This window comes from Neodiprion virginianus, chromosome 5, assembly GCF_021901495.1.
Source record: "Neodiprion virginianus isolate iyNeoVirg1 chromosome 5, iyNeoVirg1.1, whole genome shotgun sequence".
Taxonomy (NCBI): Eukaryota; Metazoa; Arthropoda; class Insecta; order Hymenoptera; family Diprionidae; genus Neodiprion; species Neodiprion virginianus.
In genome coordinates, this window is record NC_060881.1 from 789,243 (window position 1) to 799,742 (window position 10,500).

The following is a 10,500-nucleotide window of genomic DNA, read 5'->3' on the forward strand; positions in this document are numbered from 1 at the left end:
CAGAATCCGAAACTTCTGATCCCATCTCAGTTGAAGAATCAACAAAAAGTGAAGATGTAGTGCCAACCGAAAAATCAGTGTTCAAAGTACGAAATCGAGTCGATTCGATACTATCGAATAATAGTACCGGTGACTTATTCGTAACTAATTCGACGTTGAATCATAGTAAAGATTTATTCGATCAACAACAGGGACAAAATTCAACATCAATAAGGACACTGATAGAAGAGACAAACGATTATGATAAATATAACGAAACTTTGTTAGAAAATTCAAAGGAAGAAGAGGCAAACGAAACGACCACGATAATATCTACTACTGATTATTCTACCATCCTGAATAAGGATGAACTTTTGGAAGTTGATACTTTGGGATCTGTATCTGAAGTGACTACACCGTCCACTACTATTTTCACTCCGAGCACAGCGTCAACACCGAGCATTCAGAAGCTACCTTCTCAAAGGCCTAAATTCCGAGTACCTAATTCTCTTAGAAATCAATACTTTTCTCAGAAAAAGTCCACAGCAGATGTCGGACTGCGCTCACGGTTAAACAACCGTACTGAATCAGACGTTGGTGGACGGTCAAAATCTTACAAACGTACAAGGCCAGGCTCGACACCAGAACCCAACGTTATTACAGTGATTAAGGCAAAAAAACAACCTATAACAGAGAGAATAACCCCTGATTCTGAAGATAACGAATTAGAACCAGATAATGAGATGGCAACCATCGATGAGAAGTTGGTGACATCAACTGTCTCACCAACACAGATTTTCGAAGCTGATTTCGACGAATCGTCAGAAACTGACTCTGTCGAAGAAGAACTAAACGACGATTACGAAGATGAGAAATATCGGTCGACTTCTAAGCGACCCAAGTTTAACGTGCCGTTTGCTGGCACAATTTCGAAAAGGAAACAAAGTGAGTCGTTATACCCATTACCATATGTCAATAGGACTCGTTCCTATCCTAAACGTTTTTACACAACAACCGAACCTGCAGTGACGGAAACGCTGATTCCTGCAAAGAAATTTAACTACGCTGCTGATGCCGAGCAGAGGAAATTCAGCTATCGTACATCGACAGTGAAAAGTACAGAAGTTGATAGTACTTTACAATCTGGTATTGATTACGCGACTTCTTCTGTGAAGCCAACTGTTACAAGGATCGTCACATCGATTGTCGAATCGGATACAACAGAACGCCAAAAGATTTTAATAAAAGCTAAATATTCGTCGCATTCTGCCACCACTAAAATACTTCTGAAAAATGCTCGCCATCCATATGGTTTTTCTACAACACCATACAGCGTTCGAAAATCAGGCGGAATACGTACAACTGAAGAGCATTCAAACAATGGGTTAGTAAACGGAAAGATAAAAAAACCACAAAAATCGAGATATACATTGTACTCACCGAAAACATTACCCTCCAAATATTCACAAAATGAGAACATACGTGATCCATCGGAACAAGACATTGAACACTCGACTTTGTCTATCGAAAGTGCATTTGTAGATTATAAAAATAAAGATCTGATGAATACAATTTCACGTTCAGGGAAAAATCGAAATTTTGACAATGCTGTTACTCCTGGATACAGCGGCGAATCATCAACCATACAAATAGAATCGGTGTTCAATAATATTATCGCCAAAAAGCGCCATACTGTTTCGGTGTAAAAATGAATCCGAAGCTCAAAAATAAATCTGACGTGTCATCAAAGTATTTACTTATCAAATTTATTCAATCTATCACCGTACTGTAATTTGGAAATATTTTAATTGCACAGTACGGCTGACAACAAAATTATAATATCAAGGAGAGATTGCTAAGGAACGTACCAAAATTAAAGTTGAATCATTCTGATTTTCAGGTACCGTCGGAAACAGTCAGATTACCTACCCTGAAGGAGCTCATTGGTTACAAAACCACTGTTGCATACGATTACACAACCACAACACCGATTACACTTTCAATCCAAAATTCACTTGATGACAACGTTTTAAATCACAATGAGCACACTAATTATGTCACCGAGACAATAACACCGACTTTTGGGAGAGACATTATACCGGCAGATGTACAAAGTACAAAAGATACAGGAATCGAAGAAGTTAAGGTCGTACAGGAAGATCAAGATCAATTGAACGACTATTCGGCATGGAAAATTGCTGAGCATAACAAGTACAAAAATAGCATAGAAAATGATAATAGTATCATACATTATGGAAAGTTAAAAACATCAACTGAATCACCTCTACGAGCTACTCTTCCAATAAAAATTTTAACGCAAGACGAAGTAACACCCAAGAGACGTAAAATAAAATTAGTCAATATACCTGTTCGCATATTAGAATCTGATAGACCTGTAACAGATCTAATACTAGAGGTACCAGAATATAAATTGAAGAGTGTGTTAAGGTCTCTGTTACGAGTAGAAATAATAAATCAAGAGAACGTGACAAACGATAATAGCAAAGAATCGAAAACTTTTAATATACATGACCAAAGAATTACGTATAGCAATGATGACCAAAATCGTGGTCCCCAAGATGCGAATACAGAGCATAAGGCAGATGAACCATTTAATGAAAATTCAAATACAAATCCTAAAGTAACCGGAGATTCATACTCTTCGACCACGCCTAGTATTACTACAGTACGAGGCAACCGATCACAGCCCCCGTATCGAAGTTCCCGCAATCGAGGATTCTATGTGACAAAAAGCATAGGGAGCAGTACTTTGCTTCAGACCACAACTCCACCAATTCCTCGGCAATCAACAGAATCGAATAGTGAAAATCCCCAACTGTACAGCACAGTATCTGAACTGGAATTATCTACTTTTACCGAAAATCCATCAACGATTGCAATGGATACTACGAACGTAAGCGGCGAGTTGTACACTATGCAAGATGAATCAGCGTCCGAAGAAACTTGGCATTCGACAATAAACACTAGCCTAAAAAATCTCAACGATATTCTGACTAGTAATAAAGATGTTAATAGAACGTCATTGACATCTGATAAGATAACAGCCATACCTGACACTACTACTGCAGAATACACATCAACTAGGCTAACTGAGCCGAGTACCGTAAAATCAACACCGGAATCCGTAGCTTCCACCGAATTCAACGATCAGATTTATACATCTGAATCTATAGCTGAATTTGAATCATACTCTACTGAAGATTTCAGCAGTATAACATCTGAAGAAACTTCAAAACCCGAGTCAAGTTTAGACCTGCGTACCACTGTATCTGGGTTAGAAAGTGAGGAAGAAGAGTATTATGATGTGACGAATGAGCCTACATCCACCCCTTATTTAGCCACAGCAAAATACAATGCAGCTTCTGTTGCAAAAAGTCTAAGAGAAAGTTCCGAAGTGAAGAAGTCGAGCACAGCCCTGAACTATTATACCGAGATTGGCAGTACGACTACAGAGTTTCAAAAGACGACTGCCTCTGAATATGAAGTACCGAGTGATGATTTTCCGAGCAATGATCAGAGCAAAGAAACTGTCACAGCAGAAACAACTAAGAGCTTTGATAACACATTAACCACCAGTGGATTAGACTCTGATTTTAAATCAAACTTATTAGTCAATGGCGAAACACATGATATTGATTTGGGTTTCAAAACTGAAAGAACTGCAACGACGAGTATAATAATAGGTTCTTCTTTGAAACCTGAGATAAAAACTACTAAAGCTTCAATAGATGATCAACGAACGAGCCCACTGGATTTTATAACAGAAAACATTATTGAAAGTAGTTCACCCGGTGCAATGACCAGTTTTTCCTTAAATCCTGAAACAGGAACTAACACAGCTTCAATTTACAATCCAGGAACTAGTCCAGTGGATTTCGTAACAGAAAGTATTATTGAAAACAGTTCAACCAATGTACTGGAGTTCCTAACAGAAGGCATTATTGAAAATGGTTCAAATAGTGTAACGACAAGTTCTTCTTCGAACCCTGAAATAGGAACTAACACAGCTTCAATCGATGATCGAAGAACTAGCCTACTAGATTTTGCAACAGAAAGCATTACTGAAAATGATTCAACTAGTGCAACGACAAGTTCTTCCATGATCTCTGAAATACGAGCTAACACAGCTTCAATTGATGATCGAAGAACCAGCCCACTGGATTTTGCAACCGAAAGCATTACTGAAAATGGTTCAACCAGTGCAACTGAAAGTTCTTTTTTGAACCCTGAAATACGAGCTAACACAGCTTCAATTGATGATCGAAGAACCAGCCCACTGGATTTTGTAACAGAAAGCATTATTGAAAATGATTCAACCAGTGCAACGACAAGTTTTTCTTTAAACCCTGAAATAGAAACTAAAACAGTTCCAATTGATGATCGGAGAACTAACCCAGTGGATTTTGTAACAGAAAGGATTATTGAAAACGATTCAACCAGTGTAACAACAAGTTCTTCCTTGAACTCTGAAATAGGAACTAATACAGCATCAACCCTTAATCGAGAAGTTACACGATTGGATTACTCAACAGAAAATATCGTTTCAACTATTTCAGTGACATCTGATTCAGTTATGAGTACAGTTTCTCTTGGAACAAATGCAGTTGAAGAAGCAACAGATTCCTTCGTTATCCCAGACACAAAATTGACTGAAATGGAAATGGGAAGTACAGTATCGAGTAACAAAGCATCAACTACTGTGTCAGACAATATAGCAACAGTCACAAGTTCTGTAGGCGAAATATCCGGAATTTCAGAAACACATTCGACATATCCTTCAAAGATTGATCAGCAAGTTGTAACCCAAATTACTCCATTTACATTTAGTTCGGGATCTACATTTTCACCTTCAAATAATGCTCACAAAGACTTTAATACTGTTTCGACTATTGTGGAAAAAGACACAGCGCTAGATACAGCTGTAACGCAGCAAATTTTAGAGGGTTTAACAGAGGCGCCAAAACGTTCTGTACTGACGGAATCTACAAGTTCAGAACTTATAAGTGACACCTTCTATAGATCACCTTCAGCTATTCCAGGAAAGAAATCCGTGCGCCGGCGAATAATTAAAAAACGAATAAACGGAATTCGTCGACCATACGTACAAACTGTTCAAGATACAAGCAGATTGAATGGAATCGATAAACCAAGGAAAAAATTTGTTCGCCGACGTATAATAAACCGTACTACAGGAAAAATAGTGAATGAAACGATGAAAGGAAATTCGAAAGTGTTGGACAGTCCATCGATAAGGAGTATTGCAAACCCTGAACTCGTTCCCAAGATAAACGAATCGCCAGAGCCTCGTAATGGTACTGTGAGAAATAAAATAGTCAGACATCGTGTAATTTACAGACGACGACCAGCAGTTAATCAAACAAATAGCAGTTCCATAGATGCCAAAATATCTAGTCAAAATAACAGTGCCAGTAATGATGTGCAAAGTTCTAGTGTCTCGAGCACTAATTCAAATCAACGAAGACGAGTAGTGTTAGAAAGATCTAGGTATAGGGGTAAAGGTAGCGGTAGAGGTAGAGGACAAACGGAATCATCAACAGTAACTCCAAGGCTAAGTTTGGAAAGGCAATTGAATTCCACGGAAACCACAGTACAAAACGACAAGTTATACAAACGCAAGACTAATGAACAAGATTACGCAGACGTTACGATTGATAATTTGAGCAGTGGTTCTGAGAGCTACGGCAAGGTTTCTATTTATCAAAGAGAAGAACTTCCTCAAATCGAAAAAATTTCTGAGGCGGCACTCGAGCTTGAACCCGTATCGAAGTCAGAAGATGTTCAAGCTGACGGCGAGGTCAGTGTTGGATGACAAGTTACACCGAAATGCTTGCTGGCTGAGCGCTCACTCTACCTCTTAGCTAATGCTACAGCCGTAAAACTGTCTCTTTTCTTACAGAAAACTAAAAAAAAAAACAAAAAAAAAAAAAACAACAACAACAAACAAACAAAAACTCGCCTGCTCAAAGTGCAAACTGACTTTTCACTAATATACCATACAGGAAATTGGAAATCCTAAGCTCTCGATCACGAGACAAATGTTTCCCTGCTCGAACGCTTCATGACGTCACTTATACACATTCAAGAATATCAGCATTTAACAACAGATAAACGAAAAAAAAGAAAGCTAAATCTTCTATGACTCACTAACGCGAATACTCTCTTGAACTACATCATACATGTACTTTCACAAACACATCACATTATACGTTAACAGAAACCATTTCAAATACTCTGTCGTGCTTCGCTATACTTTCTGTTCTTGCAATTAATTTTTTTCTATCAGTGTCTCTCTTTCTGTTACATGTTGGATATGCTTTTTCCAAAACATTCGAATGCTTCTGTCCGATTTGAATATTACTTTCATTAAACGTTCGTACTTGAATGCTGATCTTTGGTTTTGGTCTTGGTACTGGCGCGTCAATGGTCTATGCGGGAACACTTTTTCCATTTCTTTACAAAGCAACCTTTAAAAATCAGCATCCAAGTGAATCGCAGCAATGAAATATTGAACTCAACACGTAGTTGTTGATACCATTTAAATCAACGTTTTCAACCAAACGAGTATTGACTGAAAATCACTATTCACAATCTAGCATATAGATCAAATTCGTTTTCATTCATTCGCACAAACACATATATCTTTTTCATATCATTAAATCTGTGTTGAATTCAGTGTTGTTCTTTGTAAACCGATAATCAATCGCTTTATATGTACGAATATTTCCAAATTATTAATACTATGTGAATAATCAATTTATCATCAACTTACCCCGAGTCATTCCTCACTACCATTCTCTCTCAACAGATCAATCTCTTCAAGACGCGTACGGGTACTACGAGACTTCCAGGAACTCTGGTTCGATCAGCGAGACCCAGAACATCGACGTCCGCTCCTGAAAGTGATATAGCTACAACTGTATCATCTCTGAGAAAACTTTCCAATAACATTGAAGTACGTAGAAGAGGGCGTTTGGGTCAGAGTACAACGAGTGGCTCAACCAGCAATGGTGAGTTTAATCGTTTTATATCTATCACTTGCTTGAGTTTAATCTTTTGATAACTATCACTTGCTACAATGATTATACAATTCAATTTACCATCATTATGCAATAAAAGATGTTCAATTTTTACCAGTAGCTGAAGTGCAGAGCCAGCCAGCTGCGGGTGACGATGGAGCCTTGAAATTCGAGTCTGACAAGGATGTTTTGGAAAGTCTTGACCAAGCCAGCCATGCGCAAGAAGTGGAGGTGACCGTAGCTGCCAGAGATCCCTCATCGCCAGCTCCGCCAACAGTGACAGGTGCGAAACCTCCAGAGTCCCGCTATCAACTTGCTTTGAAGTCTCTACTTGTGAATTAATAATCAATCTTGTTATCACTGTTATTTATATTTTTATTACTCAGCATAACAACGTGCCTACTTCATTTGTCAACTAATTGATTCATGTGGCTCTCGTTATCTGTTCACGTGTCTGTCTGTCTGTCTGACTTCAACTGACCTGCGGCTGTCGCGTGTTCAACGTTATGAACGCCGATTATACCTACTCTGTGTGTATACCTCAACTCTTCAAACTACACTTGACCACCACTTATAATTTTATTCCACCACCTACTCTACCACATGACGATCCTGACTTGCTATTTCTATCTGTGTACGTACCTACTCTTTCTTCTTACTTATACTACTCAGTCTTTACTAGTTCAAAATCTGCACGTTTACTAACTTTTAACTATTTAATTACTGCTTTGCTCTATACTTTTCATTATTCTTGATATCTCTCTAACATCATACCTTGCAAGCTTGCTAGGCCAGCGAATGCATGCGAATACGAAATAATACATGAAAGTCACTTTGTCATCACTGTTCTAAACATCTTTATTTGATATCAATTTCCCCGATACTTCACTGCTACCCATGAGATTGAGAATAATTTGAAAGCAATGCCAGTAATCACAGTAATTAGTTAACATAATTGACTAAACAAATTAGAAGTAAGCAAATCCCCCCAGTAAAATTTTTCTCCCGCCCAAAACTCTACTAATTATCAAATTCTGACAAATCATTGGTTGCGCGATCAGGTCGTCCACGGTTCAGAACTTCTCTAAGGCGTAGGATAATTACAACCGAAGCTCCTCAAGTAACAGTATCCTCTACAGTCCCAACAACACCAATCATCAGACAAAGAACGAGGCCAGCTAGGCCTTTCGAGAAAGTTACCGAAAACACTGCACCGGTCAGACCACGTCGTCCAGCGATAATAGACTACGATTACTATGAAGATTCAGAAGAACGTATTGTAGGAAAGCCTAAGCTGTCTGGCAAGATATCGATCACAGCAGGAGGTTCGATCCGCTGTTTGGATCAGGGAAACTTTCCTCACCCGACGTCTTGCAAGAAGTTTATAACTTGCGCAAGGATGGTTAACGGACAGGTGATCGGAACCGAATACACTTGTCCGAAAAAGCTTTCCTTCGATCCGGTCGGCGGTATCTGCAACTGGTCAGCCGGTTTAGGATGTAAAGAATAGTTTACTATAAACTGATGTTGGCAGAAAAGGTATTGATAATTGTAATAAAGTTTTATACTTATTAGACATTATGAAAAGTGAGAGATAAATGTGCGAAGGTATTATTTTTTTCAAATCAACATTCCACTTGCCCTTACAAAGTGGAGAAACAATTTAGAAATAGAAATAATCAAAAATTCCTCTTCTCTACCTACGACTGATTGTAAGCTATTCTTTATTTTTGTAACACGATAGCGTTGAATTTTGAATCTACCGAGCTGTTTAGCGTAAGACGAATAGCAAGACTCAAGTTGGAGATGGTAACGTCGCGTGCCACGTATAGTAGTTGAGTAATTTCGTTGATATTTTATACATTTTTTTTCGTTAGGTAATTGCTATGATATACCCAATTCATTATGACTACCGTAACGAGGTGTAATTGCGCAAGTAACTGTGTCTATGTGAACGTTGATTGTCAGACTGCTACGCTGTGTGAATTTGCTTCTTCGTTGAAATTTTTTTTTTTATCCAATTGGAAGCATACATACATACAACGGTTTTCTTGGCATATAAAATGCATAAATAAATGAATAAATTAATTAATTAATAAATACGTATGTGCATTCATTTTGTAAGCAATATTATATATTAAAATACTAATTTTATATGTACACCCTATATAGATATATTATACTTTGCTCAGTTTACGTACATGTAACACATGCAGGAAAAGATTTGCATTATGTAAGTATATGTATACTATAGAAAATAGCCATATACCGTAAGTAAAAAAAAAAAAAATATAAATACAGATATATAGGTGATATTATTGTAATACCGTTATGAAAATATAAATGAGTTAATAGCATTCGGTCCATTATCGTTAATTAAATTGTAATAAAATTTAAACACAATCAGACGTATAATGATAAAATATTTTCCAATTAATGATAATATACGTAGGTACGCACTTTTAATTCAAGTTCATTATTCGCCCTACGATTGTAAATAACGATGATAATGATCTTTGTGTAAATACCGATAAGTTAATTAATGTAAATAATTCGACACGTTTAATACGGTAAGATGTTACATATACCTATAAGACGTGGTAAGTGTATTTGAAAAATTATTCATGATATGGTGACGTACAAGTAAGCCTTGCGTATCGATAAAATCCTATACATCAATGTGTCTTAAATTGTAATCACACGATAAATATTTGAATGTGCAATGTAAAACGTTCGACTTGTTATTCATTTCTCGTAGTTCTTATTATGCGATATTTCGTACCCACAACCGTCGACATTTGCATTCCGCATAATTACCGCATCAAAATAATTGAGCTTATTTTTCTATTCTGCTGAAACGAGTCAAACGTGCCACCGGCGCAAAATCGGTCAATTTCCTCCTTCGCACTTCGCACGGCTTTCTTGTTCGAAGAACCCTACGTGAGAGAAAGAAGGAAAACCAGTTGCCAGAAGGAACATTAATATCAACATTGTACGCAAAAATCGTACGAACGGATCTGTCAAATTGGCTACGCTGCGATTTTCATTGCTATTTTCCGAAATGTATTTACGCGAAGAGCGGGACCGACGGCCGGCAGCGGTCTACACTTCGTTTTCTTCTAATTCATGTTAGCTATTACAGACAAATCGGAATTATGTGTAAGATTTGAAACATTTGTAATTTTTTGATTTTACAATTGTTTTCTTCTAATCCCTAGTGACGGGGGTGTCGTCGGTATTGAAAAAGGTAAATCCAGAATTTTTACTACATTTTGCAGTACCTTCGGCTGCCATTTGGAATTTACAGGGGAATTTGTTTTTGTGAAATAACTCGGCCATTTTCAACTTCTGACTTTAAAACGGTGATAACTAAATATCTTGAATTCTCTACAACTTTGGTCTGACAATTTTTTTGTATTCAATCGATATTTTACGATTTATCGTTAAACCATAAACGGCGGGT

General features: G+C 37.5%; 1 protein-coding gene across 2 annotated transcripts in view; it reads left to right on the forward strand.

The window, feature by feature from the left end:
• LOC124306419 (serine-rich adhesin for platelets-like) overlaps window positions 1–9,401 on the forward strand; it is a 28,643-nt gene extending 19,242 nt beyond the window's left edge. The window contains exons 16-19 of one of the 2 annotated variants that reach the window (XM_046767112.1): window positions 1,880–5,815; window positions 6,827–7,028; window positions 7,159–7,320; window positions 7,424–7,639. In XM_046767112.1, coding sequence (XP_046623068.1) covers window positions 1,880–5,815; window positions 6,827–7,028; window positions 7,159–7,320; window positions 7,424–7,428 — 4,305 coding nt within the window. In that variant the 3' untranslated portion in view covers window positions 7,429–7,639. Of the gene's footprint in view, window positions 1–1,879; window positions 5,816–6,826; window positions 7,029–7,158; window positions 7,321–7,423; window positions 7,640–8,098 lie in introns of those variants that run through there. The other variant, XM_046767111.1, reaches the window with a different exon arrangement.
• Window positions 9,402–10,500: the final 1,099 nt, after the last annotated feature.